The 27,693-nt window shown below is 45.2% G+C and overlaps 1 protein-coding gene across 5 annotated transcripts in view; it reads left to right on the top strand.

Annotated features, from left to right (window-relative positions):
* Positions 1–8,219: 8,219 nt before the first annotated feature.
* Positions 8,220–27,693, top strand: part of TRRAP (transformation/transcription domain associated protein) — a 252,240-nt gene continuing 232,766 nt past the window's right edge. For 3 of the 5 annotated variants that reach the window (XM_029576431.1, XM_029576433.1, XM_029576429.1), the window contains exons 1-14: positions 8,220–8,418; positions 11,703–11,886; positions 12,993–13,042; positions 13,720–13,830; positions 14,145–14,249; positions 14,856–14,939; positions 16,396–16,452; positions 18,045–18,170; positions 20,913–20,990; positions 21,263–21,351; positions 21,900–21,996; positions 22,310–22,448; positions 25,900–25,978; positions 26,763–26,997. In XM_029576431.1, coding sequence (XP_029432291.1) covers positions 11,787–11,886; positions 12,993–13,042; positions 13,720–13,830; positions 14,145–14,249; positions 14,856–14,939; positions 16,396–16,452; positions 18,045–18,170; positions 20,913–20,990; positions 21,263–21,351; positions 21,900–21,996; positions 22,310–22,448; positions 25,900–25,978; positions 26,763–26,997 — 1,350 coding nt within the window. In that variant the 5' untranslated portion in view covers positions 8,220–8,418; positions 11,703–11,786. Of the gene's footprint in view, positions 8,423–11,702; positions 11,887–12,992; positions 13,043–13,719; positions 13,831–14,144; positions 14,250–14,855; positions 14,940–16,395; positions 16,453–18,044; positions 18,171–20,912; positions 20,991–21,262; positions 21,352–21,899; positions 21,997–22,309; positions 22,449–25,899; positions 25,979–26,762; positions 26,998–27,693 lie in introns of those variants that run through there. The other 2 variants (XM_029576430.1, XM_029576432.1) reach the window with 2 other exon arrangements.

Here is a 27,693-nt window from a genome sequence, read left to right as displayed (position 1 = left end):
AATAGGGAAGGCCCCAGAGGGACTTTAAAATCACTCCAGCTCCGGCGTCGCGCGCCGTGCGTCGCGCGCCTAAGGAGCGCGACAAAGGGGCCTGCCCCTTTGAGCGCCCCTTCGAGCAGCACCTTCAGGCAGCCCAGAAGAACATATGATATATAAGTGTGCCCAAACGGCTTCAAACCGGTCTACAACTACTTTGTGTCTGCATCTCTACTGTACTGGAACCCACAAGCTATCTCCCAGATGACCAGCCCAAATACTGGTGACGCCTCTAAGCAATCAGAGTGTAAGAAGTATTGAAGTATATACCTGTCTAGATCAGACCTCCCCTCTTGGGTAAATTCCCGCTCCACATTTCCCGCTGATCCTCTCCTCCCTCCCCCTTCAGTATTCAGGATAACAGCATATATTTCCCTGCGCTAGCCTGGTTGTCTCTCTAACAAGATTGATTGTGTACTCTGTATGTTATTGGTGCCTTACTGTTGCCGGTGCTCACGTAACGATACTCATACCTATATATGTATCGTTGTTGGACCCTGAATGCTATTCTGTATTTCTGCCATTCCTGTACCCTTCTTACCCTGTCTCTGCCTCCATCATTGTATTCCTCTACCCCTTCTACTAGCCTTACACTTTTGGGCCACAATGCCTCCTTTCATCGAGCATTGTGCTGTAGCATATCAAACAGTATTCTACCCTTACAGTCCCACTACATCCATGCAGCAAACTACATCCATGCAGCAAACCCCAAACCATAACAACAATCACAAAAACAGAAGACTCATACCTATATGCACCATCACTCGCACTCAAGCCATCAGCCTATCTCTCATTTCTATCATCCTCTTTAACGCACAATCTCTTCAAAAGAAAACCCATCTTCTACATGACATTCTCTCTGATTCTAATCCCGAAATATGCGCAATCACTGAAACCTGGTTCAAACAACATGACACTCCCCTTATCAACCAGTTACCCACAGATACTTATGATATTTTCTCAATCCCGAGGAAGAAGAAGAGAGGAGGCGGCCTACTTCTGGCTATAAAAAAGGACCTCCAACTAGTGTCTCATAGATGTGACATCCCCCATCAATACGAAATTGGATATTTCAAATCTAAACTACTCCAACTCTGTCTTATATACACACCCCCTGGTCTTCTAGAGAAAGATTCATCTCCTCTGATTGAATTCCTCACAAACTCACTTTCGCCAGACCTACCAACAGTCCTCCTAGGAGATTTCAATTTACACGTAGATACCTCACCACAGTCACCGGCCTGTGAAGCCTTCTTGGCCTCGCTCGAAGCTATGGGCTTCCAACAGATAGTAAACTCCCCTACACACAAGGCTGGCCACACCCTTGACTTGATTTTTATAAACTCGCCCATCAGTGTGAACAGTCCCCCCCTATGTACATCAGTACCCTGGTCTGATCACTCATTGATCGAGACCAAACTATCGCTCCCTCAAAGCCCTCTATCCACGCCCAGACAGCCTATTTCCCTTAGATTCCGCAAGGCATGCGATGTAGAAACCATTGCATTAGCATGCTCTGACTTAGACAAACAAATTGATCTATCCTCACCAGATAACGCATTATCCTCATGGGTGAACTGCACACGCAGCATTGCCAATGTGCACTGCCCCCTGATAACAAAAACAATCAACCCTTACAGAAATAATAGGAAACCCTGGTACACTCCTTTCCTTAGAAATCTCAAAATCCAACTCAGAGCCACGGAAAGGTCATGGCGCAAACTCCAATCCCCCGCAACCAAAACTCTCTACTATCAACGTATGCATGATTATAGAAACGCTATTCAACACTCAAAACGAAAATACTACGCCAATAAAATAAATGGGCTGCAATACAACCCCAAGGCTCTTTTCTCTATGGTCGCTAATCTTACTTCTCCCATACACACACAACAATCAGCTACACCCTCCACAAACCGCTGTAATGAATTAGCGCAATTTTTCAAAAACAAAGTATCGTCCATCACAGCACAATTTTCACACAACAACCTCAATATCTCTCTTCCCACCATCAACTCCCATAGCTCCCTTTACTCTTTTGAGTCCTCATCTTCCCTGGAAGTAGAAAACATACTTAAGAAAATGAAACCTTCCACTCACCCCTCTGAAACTATCCCCTCTAAACTCCTACTTTCTATACACAATGTGATCGCCAAACCCCTCTCAAATATTCTTAACTGTTCCCTAGAACATGGCATTGTCCCCAATGCTCTGAAACAAGCCATAGTGAAACCACTCCTCAAAAAAGCCAACCTTGACCCCACCACCCTCTCTAATTACAGACCAGTGTCCAACCTACCCCTTCTAGCTAAAGTGCTTGAAAAGCTCGTGAACACACGCCTATCTGATCACCTGGAACAAAATAACATCTTCCCTCCAACCCAATATGGTTTCAGGAAGCACTTAAGTACAGAAACTTTGCTCCTCTCCTTACACGATACCCTTATCAAAGGAACTGACTCAGGATCATCCTATCTTATTGCATTACTTGACATCTCAGCTGCGTTTGACACAGTTAATCATGATGTCCTCCTCAGCATACTCAGAAAGATTGGTGTCACTGGCAAGGCCATTGATTGGATTCAATCATATCTCCAAAATCGTACTTTCACTGTCACTATGAACAATAATGAATCTGACCCCATCAGTCTCCCCCAAGGTGTTCCCCAAGGTTCCTCACTCTCATCTACCTTATTTAACATTTACATGCTCCCCCTTACTACGCTCCTCACTAATCTACACATCAAGCATTTTATTTATGCTGATGATGTACAAATCATTTTCCCCTTCTCGGACACCATCCAAACGGCTCTACACAGCTGGGAATCCTGTCTTTCCTCTATCATCCAGCTCCTAAAGGACATGCACCTAGCGCTTAACTCCAACAAAACTGAGCTTTTAGTCATATCGAATAAGCAGCCACTCCCGGTCATCCCCCCTGCCTACTCTGCTACTAACTTCCCACCTCACACTCGCAACCTAGGAGTTATTATTGATAATCACCTCTCTTTCAAAACCATTCATCAAATCCATTATAAAGGACTGTTACTTTAAACTTCAAACTATAAAGAAGCTCAGACCCATGCTACATTTCAATGATTTCCGTACAGTCCTTCAAGCTATTATCTTTTCAAAGATTGACTACTGTAATGCGCTCTTACTTGGCATTCCCGCAATTCACACTAGACCACTCCAACTTCTACAAAATGCCGCCGCTCGCATCCTGTCAAACACAAAGAAAAGAGATCACATCACCCCCGCACTTATGGAACTACACTGGCTCCCTATACAGTCACGAATTCTTTATAAAACTCTCTCAATCATACACAAAAGTCTGTTAAACTCCAACCTCAACTGGCTCAACCCCCCCCTCATACCCCGTACCTCCAAGAGACCTACACGCCCAGCACTCCAAGGAACACTCCAAGCCCAAACTATTAAATCCTTTAAGCTTTCCTCCACTATTAATAGAGCCTTTTCTCTGGCCGGCCCCACGTTATGGAACTCTATGCCCCATGATATTCGCACTGAGACCTATACCCCCGCTTTCAAAAAGAAACTTAAAACCTGGCTCTTCCAACAAGCTTACTCCATCACACCCCCTATTACATAACTCCCCCTCCGACCCTTACCCTTACTCGGATTTCCTGATTTGACCACCTCTATGCTTGTCGATTTGGTACTGTGCACTAATTTCTGTATATAGTTTTAATGTAAATAGTTTTGATGTAAGGGCTCCCCCCTAATTTCAATTATATGTTTCCTAGTTCAGTATATTATCTGTTTTATGTAAGGGCCCCGCCCAATGGTTTTGTGTTCACTGTAAACCGATGCGATGTGCGAACGGTCATCGGTATAAAAGAAACGTTAAATAAAATAAATAAATAAATATGCAATGGGTCGCCAATGGATGCAAATTTACCTCTTGCATATTCGTGGTGGATATCCGGAAAACCCAACTTGTCTACCAGGAAACGTCTGGAAAGTGCTGATATCATATGCATTTGTTCTCTGAATCTTTCCACAAAAGCAGGGGTTAGACATGGATTCAGCAGTATAAATAAGGTGAAATGGAGAAAAAATCCTTTTCATGCAAAGTACGTCACAGTGCAATGTAAAGGCATTCTGCTCATAAGACCATGGTTCAGCACAAGTGGTCCTAAAGTCACATTCCAAGCCAAGGGGGATGTGTGCAGTTGTTAGAGGGCACTTTGGAGGTGAAAATATATTTAATAAAAAGAATATTACCTCAATAAATTTTCCAGGTAGCTTAACTGGAAATGTTTTCTCTCCCTGGTGACTCTCTGATCCCTCTTAGAGATTGGGATTCAAAAGTGTTTGTAACTTTTAGCATGTGAAACATCCACTTTTGCACACCAATTTTGTTAAAGAATTTATTAGGAAGGGGTAACCCAATGGCACACTGTGAACCCAGGTTTAGTATTCTAGCCCTAGCTTGAGTTAGGGGCTGAGGATGCTGGGCTAGGGACTGAGGATGCTGCAGAAGCAGTGGGGCAGATTTCAAAAAAATACGCGAGCGCGTACTTTTGTTCACGCACCTGGCGCAAAGAAGAGTATACTGGATTTTAATAGATATGCGCGTAGCCGCGCGTATCTTTTAAAATCCGGGGTTGGCGCGCGCAAGGGGATGAACATTTGTGCACCTTGCGCGCGCCGAGCCCTGTGCGTGCTGCCCGTTCCCTCCGAGGCCGCTCCGAAATCGAAGCGGCCTCGGAGGGAACTTTCCTTCCGCCTCCCCCCACCTTCCCCTCCCTTCCCCACCCCCAGCCCTATCTAAACCCCCCCTACCTTTATTATAAAAGTTTTGGAGGCCTCGGCCATGCCCCCGAAACGTCCCCGGGCCGGAACCATGCCTGCGCCCCCACCCCCGGATGACGTGCCGCCACGAGCTCTTAGTAGAGAGTTGCTACATAACCTCTCAAAGGGGACGGCCATTCCAGCACCCTCAAAGGGAGGGGCCATGTATGAATAGTGCCTCCTCCTCATTCACTAACTTATACTGCACTATGAAGTACCCAGGGCTTATTGGTAATGTGACCAACGGGTCCGTTACATAGTAATAAAGATAAAGGCCAAATGGTCCATCCAGTCCTCCCAGCAAACTGTTTATGGTTATAACTGCTGCTCCATACAGGTTACCCCCATGACTTCTGTTGAGGGTAATAACTGCTGCTCCATGCAGGTTACCCCCAAAACTTCTATTAAGGGTAGTAACTGCTTCTCTATGCAGGTTACCCCCATGACTTCTGTTGAGGGTAGTAACTGATGCTCTGTGCAGGTTACCCCCAAAGCTTCTATTAAGGGTAGTAACTGCTTCTCTATGCAGGTTACCCCCATGCCTTCTGTTGAGGGTAGTAACTGATGCTCTGTGCAGGTTACCCCCAAAGCTTCTATTAAGGGTAGTAACTGCTTCTCCATGCAGGTTACCCCCATGCCTTCTGTAAAGGCAGTAACTGCTGGCTCTTCCAGATATACAACAAAATGGTGCTGGCATTTTCAAACCAGGAACTAGCAGGGCAGGAGCAATTGGGGATCACTCTTTCCGTTTTCTACTTTGCAGACCCTAGAAAGTGTGTAAGAGACTCTGGAGGGAGGGGTATTGTAGGGAAGGTCTTGGGGGAGGCTAATTTTGATGTTTTGTTGCTTGGACCTGGTAGCTCACTGTTTTGTTTTTTTTGTGTGTTTACTTTGCAAATGAAATTCAACAAAAAAACCCCCATAAAATAAAGAATTTCAGAGGGTTTATTTCATTTGTTTTTTTAAACATTGCTTTTTTAATTTACTTTAGAAATGAATGCACATCCCTGGTTCCCCCTTGATAGACAAGAATTCTGGAGAGTCCACCTCATAGCACTTAAGAGGAAAAGGACTACACCAAATTGGCAACCAGTTCCTACAATGGTGTCTCTTTCTCAGATCTGACTGACAGCTCATTCACCAGTGACCGGCTCTACTCAGCTTCAAGTCCTCTTATCTGGAACAGGAGCAAGAAGAGCCTTACCGTGCACCCAAAATAGCTATTTCTCTGTTCCAGCACAAGCTGCAGTGCAGCTTTGCACCTCAGACCTCAGAAGCACAAACCCTCGACCACCTGAGTGAGAGCTGGCAGGGCGACTGGAAACCAAGTTAACCTGATGACTGTTTCTGGTGCTAGCTGCTCAGGAAGCTGAAGGGATGCTTATCTGTGAGCACCAGGAGCAAAAAGGAAAGATTGTACATCTTCTCAAAACATTACAGTATTTGGATTGATATGGGAATCCATTTGAAAGTCAAGGTGAGAAAAAAAACATTTGGAATAAAATGTAATTTAGTGGTGAGAGAGAGTGGTAAGAAATAACAATTTGAATCAATTAATGATTGTATACAGCATTTTTCTGCAGGTTCACTTAAATGCATATAATTCTAGACAGTATGCAATCATCATCAAATAGAAACACATCAAACTGCATGATGTAACTTTAATTAGCAGAAGTGTGAATAATATTAATTCATTCTTATCTGTTCTTTAAGATAATGGTAAAGAATGCATCTGTCCATCCATCCAGTTTGGGCATAAATCTGCCAGCACAGTGAATGAAGAGCACAGACACTCAATGGATGGATGGATGGATGTGTGGCAGAGATTTAAAGATACGGTATTTTGAAGTAGATTGAGCCAAACAAAAAGAATGCAGTTGGAGCTTCAGAAAGGAGTACAGGTTTCCAAACTAGATATATTTTTCTGTAATACTGGAAACATCCACAAGGCTGTACTATAAGCAAATAAAATACAAAGTGGAGCCAGAAACACTAAGCTTTGAATAATGATTTTAGTTTTTAACAGTGTATTGCAGGGGTAGCCAACTGCAGTCCACGAAAGCCACAAACAGGCCAGGTATGTATGAGATAGATATTCATACATGCAAATCTATCTCAAGCATATTCATTGTGGATATTCTGAAAATTTGACTTGGAGAAGAGACGGCTGAGGGGGGATATGATAGAGGTCTTTAAGATCATGAGAGGTCTTGAATGAGTAGATGTGACTCGGTTATTTACACTTTCGAATAATAGAAGGACTAGGGGGCATTCCATGAAGTTAGCAAGTAGCATTAAGACTAATCGGAGAAAATTCTTTTTCACTCAACGCACAATAAAGCTCTGGAATTTGTTGCCAGAGGATGTGGTTAGTGCAGTTAGTGTAGCTGGGTTCAAAAAAGGTTTGGATAAGTTCTTGGAGGAGAAGTCCATTAATGGCTATTAATCAATTATACTTAGGGAATAGCACTGCTATTAATTGCACCAGTAGCATGGGTTTTTCTTAGTGTTTGGGTAATTGCCAGGTTCTTGTGGCCTGGTTTTGGCCTCTGTTGGAAACAGGATGCTGGGCTTGATGGACCCTTGCTCTGACCCAGCATGGCAATTTCTTATGTTCTTATGTACATATTCATACATCGTCCTCAGGACACACATAACCAGTCAGATTTTCAAAATATCCACAATGAATATGCTTGAGATAGATTTGCATACAATGGAGGGAATAAATGCAAATATATTTCATGCATATCCATTGTGGATATCTTAAAAGCCTGACTGGCTAGGTGAGTCCCTAGGACAGGGTTGAAAACCACTGTTTATCCAGGTACCAATCCACAATAGGACACTGCCTCGGATCCTACAACCTCCTAATTTCCTGAGTTTCTCATGAGGGACTTTGTCAAATGCTTTCTGAAAATCCAAATACACTATACCAACTGGCTCACCTTTATCCATCTTTATTTATACCCTAAATGTTATTTAAAGCAACTTTTGCAAGCCTAACAGTTAACTACATTATATGTGTATTTAGTGGAGTATCAAAAAGTATACAATTTAACCTGACAAGTACCAACAATTTAATTCAAAAGAATCTTGGAATAGCAATAGTCCGAATTACATCTTCAACTGTAAATTTCACGTTAAATCAATCCACACTCCAGCAGCAGAGAAGGAGTTAAAGTCAATCTTTGGCCGTCCTACGTTTATTTCAGCGCCCAACGTCGCTTTGTAGTGACGTAAAGACCGTCGAATTCGATGGTGATAGGAAAAGCCTGATATTTGTATCCCTCCGCTAGGAGAAATAGTTCCAAGTATAATCGCATTTACGTTGCATTTTTCCTTGCTTCTGTGCCTCGCCGATGATGAGGTATCAATGATTTGACTTTGCAGATGTTTTCTGCCTCGTTCTTTTCGCATGGTCTTGGACTAGGCGAGCGGAGGGTGTCCCAGGACCACCGCGGCGCAAGGGGTGCCGGGAAGGCAGCATGGCAGCTGGCGGGACTGGGTGAGTGTGGGGCCGGGGGCTCCTCTCTTGCTGTCCCCGGTGAAGGGCACGAGGGTAAGGTAGGTACGTTACGGTAGTTCCAAGTGACGGTGGTTGGTTCCCGGTCGTGTGGCTGGGTGCGGTTCTGGCTGAGCTGGGGAGGTGGGGGCGCTGTCCGGTGCAAGGAAGAGGCGCAGAGCCGCAGACCGGTGCCTATAGCCTGAGCCTGACAAAGGGGGAACTCGGCCTGACCCGACCCGATCCCACCTGATGATTGCTTCTGCTCACTCCCCAGCCTTCTGTCATCCCCAGCCTTTAACCGGACATTTGTTTCTAAACATAAGGGGTAGAAGAAAACAAAATGATTTTGTGCAAGCAATTATTATTATTATGGAATTTGTTCTGAAGTATTGTTTCTAAACATAAGGGGTAGAAGAAAACAAAATGATTTTGTGCAAGCAATTATTATTATTATGGAATTTGTTCTGAAGTATTGTTTCTAAACATAAGGGGTAGAAGAAAAAACAAAATGATTTTGTGCAAGCAATTATTATTATTATGCTGTTATGGAATCTGTTCTGAAGTGTAGTTCGGTTGATCTTGGAATAAAAATTGGTTCTTTGCAGATTGTGGAACCTTTTTGGACCGTCATTAAGATCATATATGTCTATACAGCCCTGAGTACATTTGGTGTGCGCTATACAGATTGCAATAATAATGGTTATAAATGCAAAGACAAGGATGGACGTGATTGTTCCAGACTATGTGATCTGAAGAAATCATTATTGCTGCACTTTTTCTTTGGAAACCGTTCATGTTGGTCGCAGACTATACGAAATCCGCCAGCAGTAGAAACCTGCGCAGCTTTGGGTAGTTGAAATTTTAAGACTTTCCAAAGCTCAAATGTAATTGAAACCCCTGCTCTGGCCTAGAGGTTCCAGGCAGCCCAGGAGAGGTTGGAGCTGGAGTTGCTGCCGCTGTCAGGTCAGGGATCCAGGTACATTTTGAAACCTCTCCCCCAGAGTGTGGCCCACCACTCCTGTCTGTCTTAACATTTATAGGAAAGGTGGGGGCACCCTGGGTTAGAGAGGTGAAGAACTAGGAAAACTGTCTGAATCTTTCCATTTTCCCCCCAGACCTTCACATCTTTACCTTGTAACATTGTTACCTGCTCAGATTTTAAGTATTTCCATTTTTTATTAGCTTGATTATGTTGGGAAGAGGCTGAATAATGTGGAATACAGCAGTTTCTGAGTTCCCCGTGGTGAAATGTAAATATACCAGTCAAGAGGTAACTTTTCACTGTGGCCAAACGCTAACTTTTGGGCCATCCACGGAGACTGTGCATAATATCTTGATTACAAAATAAAGGAAAAAGATCCTGATGGTTGGCAGTGGCAGGTCCTCCTCATAGCCATGAAACATTTGCGACTTGCGAGATGTCCTGTCAGTAATTTTCTGATACGGTAAATATCACAGAGGGTAATTTATTTTTAAACACTCTCTAATTGTACTGTAAATATATCACACAATAGAGAGATCACATATACATTAATGTGTAACCATTTATTGAAATTCACAACAAATTTCCCTACTTAAACATAATAAAAACTGAGCTAGCACATTCACTCCACACTCACATACATCCCATCATTTAAAAACATGTATATGCACAAACAATGTTTTCACACAATTTTTCAATTGAATACATTAAATTCAATACATCAATCTGTTTACAACGATGTCAATGTCAGGTGTGTAAACTCCTATTCAACTTTAATTAAAGATCTTTTTAGACTTATCCTTGTCCTTGGACAAGGATAAAGAATTTAAGAGTCTAAAAAGATCTTTAATTAAAGTTGAATAGGAGTTTACACACCTGACATTGACATCGTTGTAAACAGATTGATGTATTGAATTTAATGTATTCAATTGAAAAATTGTGTGAAAACATTGTTTGTGCATATACATGTTTTTAAATGATGGGATGTATGTGAGTGTGGAGTGAATGTGCTAGCTCAGTTTTTATTATGTTTAAGTAATTTTCTGATGGCACGTTGGGACTTTCACATCACTGGAAACATAAACAGAAAGCATATCGTGTTCACTTCCATGTCCAGTTTGCTTAACGTTTTATCATAATTTTAGGATTACATTTTGGCAGTGGTTCTGTTAGTTAAAGGTACTTCTGAGTGGGTTGAATCTTACAGCATTTACAACACTGTCAGTTCTTCTTTTTTCACATCTGTAAGTGATGACAGCATCTGTCCGTTGTAGAATAGCTTAAAAACAGGTCCAGTATGTCTTTAAGACTATGTGGCATGGATTAGCTCAACAAGTTGGCTTGCTTTATTAGCAGTGTGGTATGCCTTTAGTTATTAGTGTGAGAAAAAAGAATCTGGGTACAGCCTGGGCAAGGGTGCAAAAAAACCCAATTTTTTTTTAAGTAATATTTTTCTTTAATGTCACGTGTACAATTCTGGTTGCTGCATCTCAAAAAAGATATAATTGTGATGGAGAAGGTACAGAGAAGGGTGACCAAAATGATAAGGGGAATAGAACAGCTCCCCTATGAGGAAAGGCTAAAGAGGTTAGGACTTTCCAGCTTGGAGAAGAGACGGCTGAGGAAGGATATGATAAAGGTGTTTAAAATCATGAGAGGTCTAGAAGGGTAGATGTGAATCTGTTATTTACTCTTTTGGATAATAGAAAAACTAGGGGGCATCCCATGAAGTTAGCATGTAGCACATTTAAAACTAATTGGAGAAAGTTCTTTTTCACTCAACGCACAATTAAACTCTGGAATTTGTTGCCAGAGGATGTGGTTAGTTCAGTTAGTATAGCTGTGTTTAAAAAAGGATTGGATAAGTTCTTGAAGGAGAAGTCCATTACCTGCTATTAATTAAGTTGACTTAGAAAATAGCCACTGCTATTACTAGCAACGGTGACATGAAATAGACTTAGTTTTTGGGTACTTGCTAGGTTCTTATGGCCTGGATTGGTCACTGTTGGAAACAGGATGCTGGGCTTGATGGACCCTTGGTCTGACCCAGTATGGCATGTTCTTATGTTCTTATGTCACATCCCTGGATAGGGAGAAGGTAGGTGGGTAAGATTTGGCAACATAGGAAATCTGTACATGAGTGATGAAGTCTGCACATTTTTAAAATGGTTTATGTCCTATATCTTGTGTTCCCCTCTTTTGGCTCTGAATAATATTGCTTTGACTATGAAGATTTTAATTGTTCATACATGAGAGCATTGATCTCCTTGGAACAAGTGTTTTAAACGCTGTATTCATTTTTGAAAAGTAGCATGCAGACAATCTTAAACCTAAAACCCCAAAGTATTTATTTTTTAATAGATGGAGTGAGGTCATCACACTGACAATTCTTTAATAAGCTTTAACTTCTGGAAGCTGTCACTGTCAGCACCCCCTCTCTCCAAAATGGCTTTCGTCGTGACGCCAGGGCCCACTGTGGTTGATCAGACCACCTTGATGAAAAAATACCTTCAGTTTGTGGCCGCTCTGACGGACGTTAACACACGTAAGTTAATTTTGCATCCTGTGGTGCATTGCAATTACTCTGTGGGCTTCCTAATTTGGCAGGCTTTTATGTAAGAAGTGAGAGCTTAATGCTTGCTCTTTCTGTCGTGGTATTGTTTTTATTTTATCTGGGTGGTTTCTTCGTACTTCTGGGCAACCAGTTCAGTTAAAACTGACATCAGCTAGGGCTGTGGTGCCATGACTACCCAGGGCTTAGCTTTTACTCTGTTTTTAAGACTGTAGTCCAGCTATTCCACTGCCAGTGTTTGGCCAGGGGGTCACAGTTCCTGCTTCCCTTTACCGTCCAGTACTTGTGCACCCTGACTCTGGCCAGTAGGCGTCACTGTTGCACGATGACTGGGACCATCCCTGGGGGCTGCGAATGATGACTGAGCATGGTCTGGCACAGGCAAAGTTTGGCTCAAGAACTTAATGCAGATTGCCCCCTTATGCTAGTGTGCAGCAGTACCCCATGGCCATCAGCTCTGCCTCTAATGGCCCTTTTTTGATGGAAGATGAGTATATCCCCTCATGGAGCACAAAGTCAACGGTAGCACCCTTTCTTGTAGGAATGCTATCAGATGCTCCTTTTTTTTTTTTTTTTTTTTTTAATTGTTGGTTATTGCTAAATATTTTTTCTTAAAAAAAAACAAAACAAAACAAATGCCAACCCCCCCACTTCTTTATGTGTTATTAGATGAGATTCATCTTCCTTCTGCCTTAGTTCCTGACGCCCGGGCTGGTTCTAGGCACTTCTCTTTGTATTCCTGGCGTGTGGATTGCCCTGTGTTCATGCAGCCGTATATACCGGCAGTGTAAAATCATTTCAGCAGAATTCTCTTTGATGTGGAAGAAGCAAGATGATGAGACTTGTGATCTCGAGCCCTCGAGCGATCTTTGATGTGTGTGCGATTGTAGGCCTCAGAGTGATGTGTTGTGTGTGTGTGTGTGTGTGTGCGCGCGGATTTCATCTCGGGCAGTGTGAGCCAAAACTGATAAGATCTGATTGCTTCCTTTTCCACCTGATTAACTGTGCATTGCTTTCTGAGAGCTGTTTGGGTTCAGCCTGTTTAATTTTCTTCTGCTTGTTTTAACACTTTTTTTCAGCTGATGAAACAAAGCTGAAAATGATGCAAGAAGTCAGTGAAAACTTTGAGGTAGGTGCTGCTGGCCTGCGTGGGAAGGGTCCGTGGGTGGGGCTCTGATTTTGCATTCCCTGTGCGCACCCAGATCAGTGCAGACTCCTGGGTTTTTGCCTCCCTTCCGGCAGATGGGGAGAGAGAAACTTGCACAGCCACTGGCACATAATCTGGCGTAGCACCTGCAGTCCTTCAGTATTACTATGTACCCAAGCTAAGACAGCAATACCTTCAACAAATTTATGCAAACACTATCCTCTCAAACAAGCAGGGGAAAGAGAAAACAACTTACAACCGTGGACAGTAATAAAAATTTCAAGGAGTGAACCGAACCTGCAAGAGTATCGGCTGTGTCTTTGGCAGAGCCTGCAGCTTAACCGGTGGCCACAAGAGATTGGAAAGAGAAGATGGGTGTGGGATGGGGGCTGATTTGTCCTGAGCCTTTTGCCAATCTTTCTCTTTCCTTTCCCTTGCTTGTTCAGGGATTGCTGTCTGCAATAACCCCAGTCAGCACTGTCTGGGGGGGAGGGGGAGGGGGTGCAGGCAGGTCGGGAGTACGCAGCTCTGTTTGTTGGGTAGAATGGAAGGGGTTGGTTCTGTCAGGGGGAAGAAAGTGAAAAGTAGAAAATGAAATGCATTTCTTAAGAATTTAAAAATCTAGTGGCTCTGGTGCTGTTACCTTTTCCCCTGTTTAGAATGTCACGTCGTCGGCCCAGTACTCCACCTTTCTGGAACACATCATCCCTCGATTCCTCACCTTCCTGCAAGACGGAGAGGTTCAGTTTCTGCAGGAGAAGTCTGCTCAGGTGAGCTCATCCTGCCCTGTCACAGATGTGATCGATTCCCAAACGATTTGCTTAAGACTCGCTCAGCGGCGGCGCCTGTAAACTGAAGATGGAGATTAAGGCCACTGACAAAATACTCGAGAGCCTGAGTGCAGGCACAGCAGCCTCTGACCCAAATAGCAGACATGGTTCATTCTGTTAGTGACATGGGCATCTGCAACATGCACTTTGGCGATACGGAGAGCATCTGAAGTTGCTTACAAGAATTTTTTTGATGTGCAAATTGCAGAATTTCTATTAATGTTTCTTTTGTTTTTAATATTTTTTTTTTTTAGCAACTGCGGAAACTGGTCCTCGAAATAATTCATCGAATTCCAACCAATGAGCACCTTCGTCCCCATACGAAAAACATTTTGTCTGTGATGTTCCAGTTCTTAGGGGTATTTGTTTTTCCTTTTGGTTTAATAACGAGTAAATCTCATCCGACCTGTCTTCCCTGTGGCTTCCTTGCGTTAAGAGTTTTCTCTCTTTCAGAGGAATCTTCGGTGGTGGTGGAGGAACCGCCGTCCTAGTGTAAATCCGCGCAGGATCCCACTGCTCCCGTATCTCTTGATTTGTCATTTACCTGGGCTTGGTTTTGTTATGCACAATTTTATTTATTTTTTTTTTCAAACTGGGAACATTGTGGGCGCTGTTAGTCTGGCAGTGTCGGGCCGGACAGCTTGTGATGCACTGCCGCCTTTGTTCTGATTTTCTAGCTGGATGGAGAAATCTGAGCGAATGGGGCTTTTTGTTTCGCGATGCCTGGGATCTTTGGAGATTTTTTTACATAATTTTATTGTAGAAGTCTGTTGAGGAATAAACTTGAACACTACAGTGTTTGCAGCAGTACTGAATCATTTTTTTTTACTGGGGGGGGGGGGGGGGGGGGGGCAAGCTGACTGATGGCTTCCGGACATGGACTAGTTTGGGGGATACTCTGCTTTCTGGTCTGAACGTTTAGCATGTTTGCAAGGTGCTGTAAAACTCTCCGTTTCCGCTTTTAGGCAGAGAATGAGGAGAACGTGCTGATCTGCTTGCGGATTATCATTGAGTTGCACAAGCAGTTCCGACCCCCCATCACTCAGGAGGTGAGTGCAGCAGCATGGCTGGGGAGGAGGGGGAGCCAGCCGGGATCGTCTGTTTCGGTTTGGCCTCACCAAGGATCTGGCTTTTCTGGATAATGTTTCCATTCCAGATGGCTTTCTCGTTTGTATAAAATCGGCATAACAGTTCTCGCTTGCCTAATTATTGCATCGGCATCCATTCATTTTTACTATTGAATTTTATGAAAATTTAATTTTTACGAACTGGAAAGTTTTTTTTTCCCCCAGAAAAATTAAGCCTGCAAAATGTTTCCACCGAAAATGTCCTGTGTCACACCTCTGGCCCTAACTTGGCCTTTACTGCCTGAACGTAAACACGTGCTGAGGTTTTCCCTTCCATGCTTTTCCTCTTAATTTCAGATCTTCCACTGCACTTCCCTTCGCTGCCTGCATCCCCTGGACGGCAGACAGCTTCTGTGGCACAGTCCAGCGCTCTCTGCCTCATCCTTAGTCCTGCACTTCCAGCTGCAAACAGCAGCTACCTTAAAGTTAGCTTATTTTAAAGTTAGCCAGTTATGTATGACCGGCCATACGGCCCGACCAGAGTTAGCCGCATAAGTTAACTGGCTAACTTTGAATATGAGAGTTAGCCGGTTAACTTTATACAGCTAACTCCGCTCCGGAATGCCCCTTAATTACCCGGCTAGAAATTAGCCAGATAGGTGCTCAATATACCTGGGTAAGCCTTTTAGATGGATAACTACGACGTTATCCGTCTAAATGGCGTTTACTTTGCAGAATATAAAAAAAAAAAAGTGAGCTAAAAATAATTCAAAGGTTGAAATACATTAATAAAATAATTGGGATTGCCTTTAATTCAAAGCCTTCACTTTAAAGAAATACCCATAGGCCATGAAGAGTGAGCTATAAATAGACAAAAACTGGGTCCTTGGACCAAAAGGCAATATATAAGAAATTTTAAATAAAAGTAAAACCCTTCACATTCTGCTGCAGTGCATGCATTTAATCATAGGATGGCTGGTCGTCTTATGTTAACTCCACCCCACTTATAAAATGAGGTGAAAACCTTTAAATCATCTTTAGGCTCCTTTTGGTCTTGAGAGCCCATGGATCTGCCCCCTTTCTGGTCTTCTCAGTCATTAGGTAGGGTAGCGCCTTCCGTGGCCATGAAGGCTCACATGCAAATGGCAGAAAATGGATGCAACTGTGTGATGTTTTGTTTTTTTTTTGTTTTATTTCCTGTGCGTGCCCTGGCCTTCCTGCAAAACTTTAATTTTCGCACAATTTTGTGGGAAAGCCGGCGTGCTGGGCCTCCTGGCTTTGTGGTATTGCCTTTCCCTAACGCCTGACCTCTCCCGATGTGACAGAGGAGGCAGGTTAGGGCTTCGCCTGGATCCTAAAGCCAAGCTGACCTTGAGCCGGCCTAATGGAGCTTGCTTGCTTGTGCCCAGTAAACGTGACTTGACCTTCTGCCTTCCAGATTCACCTCTTTCTGGATTTTGTGAAGCAGATCTACAAGGACCTTCCAAAAGTGGTGGTACGTGCTCTTCTGCAGCCTTTTGCTTTTCCCGATTTTATCGTTTTGCCCCTACACCTTGTAGAAAGAACTTCCACGCGTGGATTTATAGAGCTGGAGATCGTTTGGCGCAGCAGCGCAACGAGCGCTCCTCTGCGCAGACAGCTTTTATGTTCAGATGACAAAAGGTGGCAGCAGCACGGCAACATCCTCCTCTTTTGGAAAGGGCTTTGCTGTGGATGCCGGATGGGAAATATTGGAGTGGAGGAGGGAGTGGGCTAGTGGGCTAGAGCCGTGGGCTGAGAAGCAGGGAGGCCACCTCTCCCACTGATGCTTCTTGCGATCGTGGGCAAGTCACATCACCCTCCGTTGCCTCAAATTCAAACTCGGGGCCTGATTTACGAAGGCCTTCCTCCCATTCTGTGTGCACGGGAAGAAAGCTTAGTAAATGACGCTCTTAGATAATGGGCAGGGAGCTTACCTACCGTGGCTGGATTGTATTTGGCCTTGAGCGAAAGGTGAGTAATAACATCTAAATCTGCTCCCTGCCGGAAATAGCCTAATGGCTGAATACGGCAGCTAAGAGAGAGCTTTCAGTATTTGCTTGCGAGTGAGCGTTTACACTTTTTGTGACGGTGTCTGTCTGTACGATAATGGTTCCCTTTTACATGGTAGGGAGCCCAGGGTATGGGTTCATTTAGTAATTGATTTTTTTTAAATTGAAGTATTTTTTTAAAATTGATCAAAATGATCAGAAATTGCTTTTTTTTTTTTTTTTTTTTTCTTCTTGTAGACCCAATTTATTGTGGGATGACTTGAAACCTGGGGATCATTCTTCATGCTGAAGGGAATTTGTGTGCAATCTCAAAAAAAACCCCATGTAATATCCCTCTCACAAATGTATCTCGCAGCAGAAAAGAGGATAGTGAAACACAATTATAAAGGCAAAAGTAAAGAACTATAAATACTGCAACTGTGCGGTATTAATACGGGTGACAGCAAGCCAGGAAAATGCAAGAACTCCCTGGACGGAGGCAGCCTGGTCCTCTCGATCTTTCACCCATAACAAATTTTTGTATGTGATTTTTCTTTTTGCAATAAAATGTCAAACATGTAGAACCAGTCTTAAACCCCGATTAAAGCATAGAGAACTCTCGTTGAGACAAACAATCACGGACTCAAATTTAGTCCGTGACTATTTTATTTATTATGGGTGAATGATCGAGAGGACCGGGCTACCCTCCGTCCAGAGAGGTCGTAACACTTTTCTGGCTTGCAGGCACCATAATAAGCAGTATTTATGGTTCTTTAGAAGGGAGTTGCGTACCAGGATTGTACCTGTTTGGTGCACAGGTTCCCAGCTGTCTGGGAAGAGCTGAATTTAACATTTGAGGTTTTAAATAAGGGGAAGAGAGTCCTATGCCAACAGCTCTTAGGGAAAAGGGTGCTGGCATTGCACTAGTTTAGTAGTTTTATCACCGGCATGAGTTTCCCAGCTGGTATGGGGGTTTGTGTGTGCAGGTTTTGCTTCTTGTAGATTTTTTTTCGGTGCTGCTCTTGCTTGTAAGTAAGTGGATCAGTTAGCTGCTTGTCCTCTTTGGTTCTGTGTGCAGAATCGGTACTTTGAGAACCCTCAGGTGATCCCGGAGAATACTGTTCCCTCTCCAGAAATGGTGGGCATGATTACAACTATCGCAGTGAAGGTCAATCCTGAGCGGGACGACAGCGAAACAAGACAAGTAAGTTTGTGGACTGCTTTCCTGTGAAAGTCGGGGTGACTGCGTTGAAACGTCAGATGCACAGCTTGTTCCGTCTCCTTCTAAATTGGGGTGCAAAATACTTACATGAGAAACATGGGGTTTATACATCCTTCCTTTCCTGGTAACCGTGGATGAGGTGGTATCCATCTCAGTGACTCTGGCCTCTGAGCTGGAACTAGCTGCCACGCTTTTCTCCTTATACCAGGCTCGAGGGTCACCCTGTCAGTCTGATTAACAGCATATCCATGAGGAATATTTGCATGCACCGTCTCCTCTGTTTGCAGATATATCTCCGATATCCTGAAAATCTGACTGCCAGGTGAGCTTTGGAGTACCAGGTTGAGAAAACTGCTCTGGATCTTGCTAATATCTGCTCGTGTCAGTGGCTGCATGGCTTTGACTGGGAAGAAGGGTGGTGGACTATTCTGTACCTCATGCTTGAGCAGAGAATTGTGGTTGCTGTGTTAGTCCACTTGGATGTGTAGAATTAAGGGTCAGCAAACACGCTGGAGTAATTACATCTGTGTGAAGCAACAGTCTGAGCCCCTTGATTACATTTGCTAAATAAGAACAGAGATTCTGTTTTGTTTTATGTTTTTAAGTCATTCTTTTGTGCTTGTTTGATTCTGTACATTGCCTGGTCCTTTGTGCGTAGGCAATTCATAAATTCGCAAAAAGATACAAAGGGTCTAGCTGTTGAGAGTAATCCACTTTTCATCAGGTCAGTAAGGAAACAGCGCCATTATACCGGTGCTAGTTAATCCCGGTTTTAAAATTAAGAATAAATGATGGAGGCGGATCGTCGCACTGATGATTGGGGGCTGGGTGTTTTCTGCTAATGGTTATAGTGGGTTCAGGACCTGCAGCCTTGACTTGCATATTCAGCTCATTAACTGCAAGGGTTGGCGGGAAGGGAGAGGAAGACATGGCCCACCAGCTGGCTTCTCTGTCCTGCTAGTGGAGTTTTCTTGGGGGTTTTGTTCCTACAAAACTTGCCTGTGCTAGGAAAGAAGCTTGAGTTTCCATTCATATCCCAGATCAGTCCGGGCAAGTGAATTTTGCATTCCTACCAGCAGGGGGAGGCAGAGAACAAAAACCTTTCAGGCACTGCTCCATATCCGAGAGCGCCACCTGCAGTCCCTCGGTGTTTCTCTGACTCCAGGACATGGTAGAGGTGCAATCCTGCAGTCTGAGATAGGAAAGAAAAAAAAAACGTTTTAGATTGGATTTAAAGTGAAGAAAAGAAGGTTTGAGCAGGTGCATCCTGAGGTGTTAGGTTCCTTCGTGGGCCATCCCTCAGTTTGAGCCAGCGGAGAAGGGGGGGCTTGCAATCCCTGAGCAGCTTTAGCCCACGGCATCCAGGGGTCCTGGTTCCCTCTTTCCTCCTGAAGGCTTCTTCCCCGAGGGTTTTCTCCAGCAGCAGGGAAGTATTTATTTCTTTGGGCTGGGGTTTATTCTTTGGTGGCCCCTGTTTCTTTGGGAAAAAAAAAAAATAAAAAAGTAAGGAGTTAGCGGCTGGAGGGCCATCGGGCTGTGCGGGTGCGTAGCTGACCTTCCGCGCGGGCAAGAGGCTGAGAACTTGCGGCTTCGGGAGTGTCGGGGCAGTGTTTACAGCGCTGGCCGGAGCGTCAGGGCTGAGTGCTCGACCGCCGACTCGTGCCGTGATCGGGCTGACATTTCAGCGCGGCAGGCGGACTCGGCTGCGTGTGGGCCTTAATGGTGCTGGCGTCGGCCTCCCAGCGCGGGAAACTGTGGCCTCCAATGGCGCATGACTGAATTCAGCCGTGTGCTACTGGAGGGGGAAGGACCCTGCGAGGGAGCTGCGGGTGTTAGAAGGACCTCTCGTTCCCAAGGCCCTGTTGGGGAAACCCTGGGGGAAGCTTTTGCAGACTCTGGGGAACCTAGGGATTCCCCCTCTCTCGCTTTCACCTGCAGTCCAGACAGTGTTGGAGGAGCAGGCTGAGGGTCCCATGCTGGACAATGGAGACGATGATGTGGAAGATTTTTCCACAGATTTTGCACTGGAGAAAGTCCAGAGACCCGTCCCCTGGGTCCGAAAGACTGACACGGTTGTGATAAGTGTTTATGCAGAATTTATTGTATGTATATAGTTGGAGCTTTTAGGACTGTTAGGTTTTCAGTTCCTTCTTGGATGTGAAAGCTGTACTTCAGGGGGCCCAAACTATGATCGCCCTGGTACGAGGCATTGAGTTTGGCTTGGTTACAGGTCAATACTGAGGGACTGCAGGTGGCGCTCTCGGTTTTGTAGCAGTGCCTCAAAGATTTTGTTCTCTGTCTCCATCTGCTGGTAGGGATGCAAAACCCACTTGTCGGGACTGATCTATGGTAATTCAGGCAAGGACCAATTTTCCTTTGCTCTCTCCCTTTCTATAGCAAGAACCACTCTCTGACCTGTGGAAAACATAATTTTGATCTTAGTTGGAGCATTGTTTGTTTTTTGTTTTTTAAAACCTAAATGTTATCTGATTTGATAGTCGAGCAGTTATGAAATGTGGCTCTTTCTCAGGGGTAAAAGGAAAGCGAGGAGGTGAATGTTGTAGCAAGGGGGATTATTTAAGGATGGGGCAACAGCAGAGCAGCTCAGAAGGGATGTTGTGTATATTTTGTAATTACAAAACATCAATGTCTAGTTGGAGCCTGAGAGAGACATTTCTGAAAAGCAGGCTTTGCGCTATGTTTTTCTTTTTTTTTTTTCTGCAGCATTCGATAATTCCCAGGGGCTCGCTGTCTCTGAAAGTGCTGGCTGAGCTGCCCATTATCGTGGTGCTGATGTATCAGGTCGGTATCCGTTGTCACTAAAAAGCCGTTGAACGAAGCCCGCGCAAAACAAGTGCGGCGATTTTTCATTGCTAATAAGCCGGTGCATTTCATTACCTTGAACGTTCTCGTTCGTACGATTTCTGAGTCTTGACCGGGTTTCTTAAATGTTTTTTCCCATTTACACGATGCTTGCGCAGAAATGACGAGAGTGTTTGTTTGGGTCTTGGTCCGACGCTTATTGCGTTTGCTGGATTTTGATGTGTGTGTTTTGTTTTTTTTTTTTCTTCCAGCTTTACAAACTGAACATTCATAACGTGGTGGCTGAATTTGTGCCCCTGATCATGAGCACTATTATAATACAGGTATCTGCAAACGCCAGGTAAGGCCACTCTGCTTTTCTTCTTTCTAAAGGTTCATGGTTGCATCCAAGGGGTGCGGCTTTGTCAGTAAGTTGTGTTCCCCGAGTCAGCTGATTGTTGCGTAGAGCTGGGGGTGGGGGGGTGGAGGAATTTTGGGGGCCCCGGTTTTTGGGCTGTATTTTTCAGTTATTTTGTAATTGCGAGCTGAATGCTGCGACGAGCTTACCGCGCCCTGACACGTTTACAAAGGACCATATGTCTAGCAGGGGGCTATTAGACATGGCCGGGTGCGAGTGACTGATTTAGGGGGGGGGGGGGTGTGGTTGGCTGTCGCTGTTTTGTAGCACGAGTGGCCTGGTTACCCCGTGGACGGGTCCTTTTTTTTTTTTTAATTCCAAGTTCTTGTAGCTGTAAGAGGTTTGCATGAATCGGACTCGAAAGTGAAAATTAAGTTTCTCCTTGGCTGTCACCCCCCCCCCCCCCCCCGTCACGCGTGTCTTCAGTTAAGTGTGGGATCGGTTTTCGGAAGGATGAAAGCGGTGACTCTCATTTCAATTGACCTTTCAAGGCAGCACAAACTGTACAACAAGGAATTGTACGCGGACTTCATCGCCGCCCAGATTAAAACGCTGTCGTTCTTGGCTTACATCATAAGGATTTACCAGGTAGGTGGCTGGGTGGTTCTTCTTCTTCCATGGTGTTGCATCCGTTTCTGTTCTGGATCACAGAAATCCTCAGAAATTCTTTATCTCCTGATTGACAGCAGAGGAGGGGGAGGGAGTTATGTTTACAAAACTTTGTTTATTGGTGCGGATTCAAAGGCTGTTTAAAGAAACGCAGTGTTAAGAAAATAAATTTGCAGGGGGTTTTTGTTTCTGCATCTCACAATAGGCGGTTGCAAGCTTTGGGGGAGGGGGCGCGGCGGGAAGGTGACGGTGGCTTTCGTCCTCCTCCATGTCCTGCTTTTATGTTTTTCAGGAGCTGGTGGCGAAGCACTCCCAGCAGATGGTGAAAGGGATGCTGCAGCTGCTGTCAAACTGTCCGGCAGAGACTGCCCACCTCCGGAAGGAGCTTCTCATTGCTGCAAAGCACATTCTGACTACAGATTTACGGAGCCGTAAGCATTCGTCCTTAACGTGTGCGGTGGGAGAATATATCCAGGCCTGTGGGATGCTGTGATGGGACTTCATGGGCCTCTGGTTTTGACCTCTTTGACCTTAACCAATACAGATAGGGCCCGATTTACTAAAGCTTTTTCCCCCATTCTGTGTCTGTAGGAAAAAGCTTAGTGAATCAGGTCATAATGTGGAAAACTGACCTTATTAATATAAATGCTGATTATGACCTGTGCATAGTTGGTGGAGTAAGGGGCACCTTCTCAGGGACCACTTTCTGGCTTTCCTACACTTACTACCCTGAACTTCGCATGCACATAGTGACATATGACTATTCGCCGCATAATACAGGCTTTGAGGGAATTCACTGGAACTCTCTCTTTGTATTTTGAATTGGTAAAAATCCATTCCTGTTTGTGCCCCAGATCAGCCCAGACAAGTGGGGTTTATGCATCCCTACCAGCAGACGGAGGCAGAGAACAAAAACTCGGAGGCACTGCTACATAACCCAGAGCGCCACCTGCAGTCCCTCAGTATTTCTCTGTCTCCAGCAGATGGAAGAGGTGCAAACCTGCAGTCTGATAGTTTAGAGAAAAAAAAAGCGAGAGAGATTTATTTATTTATTTTATTTAATATATATTTCTATACCGGACTTCACGAATGGAATTCACATCAGGCCGGTTTACATGGAACTTAGGGGATTAACAAGTGTAACCAAACAAGAAGGCCGAAACAAGCAAAGTTACATATAACAAGGGCATTGAACTTGGGGGCTATAGTAGCCAGGAAGTATGCAGAGCGGAATTAACAACATATAAATAATATATGACGGGTTAAGAGATTAGTAAACATCCCATTCCTTGGGCTGAGTCCGCCAGTGTTTAGCAGAAGGAGCTCCCAGAGGTGTTAGGTTCATTTGTGGGCCATCCCTCTGCTTGAGCAGGGCGAGCGAGGGGTTGGAAATCCCCGGCCAGACTCTATCCTGGATTCCAGGGGGAAGGGAAATCCAGGGGTCCTGGTTCGCTCGCTCCCCCTGAGGGCCTCCCACCCAAGCCGGCCTGTTGCAGCGTCCTGGAGCCCCAGAATCAGGAGAATATGCCTTTGGGTGGTTTTTTTTCTGAGGGGCTGGGGGAGGCTGTGTGCTTGTTAGGGCTGCTGGTTGGCCTGTTTTCCCCGTCGAGCGGCTGTGTCGGCGTGCCATCGGTGTAAGGAGGGATTCGCGCGGCTCATGTTGTCCGTTCAGCACCTGGGACCGGGGCAGTGTCGTTATCGTCGGCAGGAAATCTATTTGGGCCTGCGGTGGGGAGGCGCTCTCTCCTCACTGTGGCCCATCTCTTCCCTGCCTGTGGTCCCTGGAGGCGAGTTCTTCCAGCTGTTTGCAGAAACAAAGTTCAGGAAGACAGCAGTCCTTTCGGGGGACCCGTAGATAAGCCAGAGAGGGTTCCGGACCGGGCACCGGAGGTGCGAAGCCCGCCCAATAAAGGCAGGCTGGTCCATTCCTCCCGCGTGGCTGTTGGAGGAAGGTTATCCCGTTTTTACGAGGAGTGGTCCAGAATCACTTCGGGATCAGTGGGTGCTGGAAGTAATAAGGGGCAGTTACGCATTAGAATTCTCTCGGCCCCTCAAAGATGCCTCCATAGTGTCCCGGAGCGCTTAGCTCGGCAAGCGGGCAGAGTGCAGGACACTCTGCTGCGACTGCAACGATTAGAAGCCATTCTCCCAGTGCCGCATGAAGAGCGCGGTCGGGGAAGGTATTTCGGATACTTTGTGGTTCTCAAGTAGGAGGGCTCCTTCTGGCCCATTCTGGATCTTCAAAAGGTCAATGCGGCATTGCAGGTGCCACACTTTTGGATGGAGACCTTGCATACAGTGACTGCGGCGGTGCGCAAGGGGGGGGGTTCCTGGCTTCTCTGGATTCGATGGAGGCGAATCTCCATATTCCCCTAAGAGTGGAACATCGGAGGTTTCTGCGCTTCACTGTGCTAGGAGAGCATTTTCAGTTTCGAGCTCTACCCTTCGGGCTGGCTGCGGCGCTGCGGATGTTCACAAAGGTGATGGTAGTAGTGACGGTGGCCCTCAGAAAGGAGGGGATTTTGGTTCACCCGTACCTCGATGATTGGCTTAGTCGGGTGAAGTCGGAGGTGGAGTGTCTCTGCTACATTTGGCAAGTGATGGTACGCCTGGAGTCCCTGGGCTGGGCGATGATCCGGGCGAAGAGCCTGCTGATACCGTCCCGGTCCTTGGATTATGTGGGAGCGCGATTCGACACCCTGATGGAAGGGGTGCTCAGGTTGCAGTTGCAAGTGCTTCGGCTGCGGGTCCTGTCAGCCTTCAAGGTTTGGGATTATTTGTAAGTTCTAGGGTCCATGGCTTGTATGCTGGATTTGGTGCCATGGACATTTGCGCACATGCGTCTGTTACAGAAAGTTCTCCTGTCCCGTTGGAATCCGATGTCTGAGGAGTTTCAACTACCGTCGCCGCTCCAGGAGGAAGCCAGGTCCAGTCTCTCGTGGTGGCTGTCACAGTCCAGTTTGGGGAAGGGAGTGGATCTCAGCGGTTGGGGAGTGGTGTGTCAAGGATCGGCGGCCCAAGGGCAGTGATCCCCGGTGGAAGTGTCCTGGTTAATCAACCGTCTGGAAACAAGGGCGGTACGGAGGGTGCTGTTCTTTCTCCCTGGGATTAGGGGATGGGGGCAGTATGTGTGTTCTTGGACAGTGCAATGACTGTGGCCTATATCAGTTGGCAGGGCGGAACAAAGAGTCGTTCGGTTCAGGAAGGTCATGAACTCTTTGCCTGGACGGCGCTTCATCTTGCGGTTCTGGCAGCATCTCACATAGCAGGTGCGGACAATGTGCAGGTGGATTATCTCAGCGGGCAATAACTGGACCCAGGAGAATGGGAGTTGTCGGCAGAGGCCTTTGAGCTCCTTCGGCACAGATGGGGCGACCCCCAGTTCGATCTCATGGCAGCAAGGAAGAATGCCAAGGTGACCACGTTTCTCAGCCGCTGAAGGGAATTTGGCTCTGCAGGGATCAACATCCTAGTTCAGTCTTGGCCAGAGAGGGATTGCAGGTAGCACTCTTGGTTATGTAGCAGCGCCTCCAAGTTTTTATTCTCTGCCTTCATATGCAGGTAGGGATGCATAAACCCACTGCTCTGGGCTGATCTGTGGTATTCCAGGAACGAAAATTAGCAGGTAAGAACCAATTTCCCTTTTTCTACTCTGTGTATATTTCAGCTATGTTTTCTCGGGCAAAGGATCTCTGTAGTGGAACTGAAGATGCTTTAGTAATTAAACGGCAGAGGTTGTTGCTCTTATATTGCTTCATGTCTGCCTTGAACTTTTGTCATAGTTTGCTCACTGCCTAACTGCTGCTTGATGTTTTAAATGCTGTGTGCTGTAATTGGTTTGGGTTCCTTTGCTGATGATCTTTGAAATGATTTGCGTTGCAGAATTCATTCCATGCATGGACAAACTCTTTGATGAATCCATACTAATTGGCTCAGGTTACACTGCTCGGGAGACATTGAGGTAGGAAATTTAAGTTTGCAGTGCCTATTTCCATTCTTAGGTGTTGGGGTTAAAGGTTCCAAAGGTTGAGTGGACAGAAATGGCTCTACTTGCATCGTTATGCTAAACTCTTAGTATATTAGAATAAACTATTGCAGATAAACTGATTTTACTGTAAAATAAAAAAAAAATTGAGGTTGTTGGATGGATTAGAAAATAAATTCTAAAGTGTAAATATTGCCTAATTTTGCACTTTTCTTTGATACCCTTTTGTATCCCATCTTCCTTCCATCTTTCCCTTCTCGCTTATTGATGCATTTGCAAGGCCACCTTTTCTCCGTTGACTTCTTTCATCTGCTAACTTCATGGCGTGCCCCCTAGTCCTTCTAATATCCAAAAGAGTAAATAACCGATTCGCATTTACCCAATTTTTAAACCTCTCATGATCTTAAACACCTCTGTCATATCCCTCCTCAGCCATCTTTTTTCCAAGCTGAACGGCCCTAACCTCTTTAGCCTTTCCTCATAGGGGAGCTGTTCATCCCCTTTATCATACCTTTTGTAATCTCTTGCCAGTTATCCACCAAGGACCTGTGAGAATGTTGGATTGATAGTGAATGTCCGTGTACCAGTTTCTGAGGCAAAGAGTTGGAAGAGCTGGGTGCCCGTTGAAATCAGTCAGAGGGCAAAGAAAAGGGCAACAAGCCTATTGAGATCCCGCCAGAGCATTTTATGCTTAGTTATGGTCAGCATACAAAAGAACGTGAGTTTGTGTGGTAATTCTGCATTCCTCTCCCATTCATAGACCACTTGCCTACAGCACACTAGCAGATTTGGTACACCATGTCCGCCAGCATCTTCCTCTCAACGACCTCTCCCTTGCCGTCCAGCTGTTTGCCAAGAACATCGATGACGAGTCACTGCCCAGCAGCATCCAGACCATGTCCTGCAAGCTCCTGTTAAACCTGGTGGACTGCATCCGTTCCAAAAGTGAACAGGAGAATGGAAACGGCAGAGATATTCTCATGAGAATGCTAGAGGTACGGGTTTCCATCTTGCTCAGCGATCATCAGCTGCCCTCGTGCATGTTTTAATTTATTTTATTGGGGCTGAAACATTTTGTTTTTTATTTATTTTTAGCAAGGGTCTCCCTGGCATTATCCATAATTTCTTGGATTAACCTTTTGACTGCCAGCAGAAGTTGAAAGGGGTTTCGGCTCGGGATCTTCCCTCCTGATAGTGGGTTCTTTTTAGAGTTGCATTGTGACATTTGTTAGCACTAAAATCCAGTTCAGAGTCGTGTACAGTAGCAACATTATTTCATGGAGATCAGCACTGCGTACTGGTCCAGCTTTGCAGAAAAGCTGCTGCTGCTACTAAACATTTTATATAGTGCCGTAAGGTGTACACAGCACTTTACAGATCTACAGTACATAAGAGACTATGGAGCTCTATGGATCTTAAGAGCCTAATCAAAGTAGATGGAGAAGGTGAGAGGAGAAAATGGGGAGGATGGGAGGGTGCACAGGTAAGGGTCTCCCACGTAACTAGGAAGGAATATGGAGATTTATTAATTCAGTTTGATGAAAAATTCTTCCTTGGATTTGTGGCCTTTCTGGATAGAAAGCCCGTACCATATGCACGTTGTAGGTTTTGCAAATACTCAAACCATTTGCGTTAAAGCTTTAATCAGGCACTGTATGTTGTCTTTTGGTTGGGGAGAATGTGGAGGTAAA

The sequence above is a fragment of the Rhinatrema bivittatum genome, chromosome 14 (assembly GCF_901001135.1).
Source record: "Rhinatrema bivittatum chromosome 14, aRhiBiv1.1, whole genome shotgun sequence".
In the NCBI taxonomy this organism is placed as follows: Eukaryota; Metazoa; Chordata; class Amphibia; order Gymnophiona; family Rhinatrematidae; genus Rhinatrema; species Rhinatrema bivittatum.
Note: the sequence above shows the minus strand (reverse complement) of the source record. Positions and strands in the feature narration are given on the sequence as shown.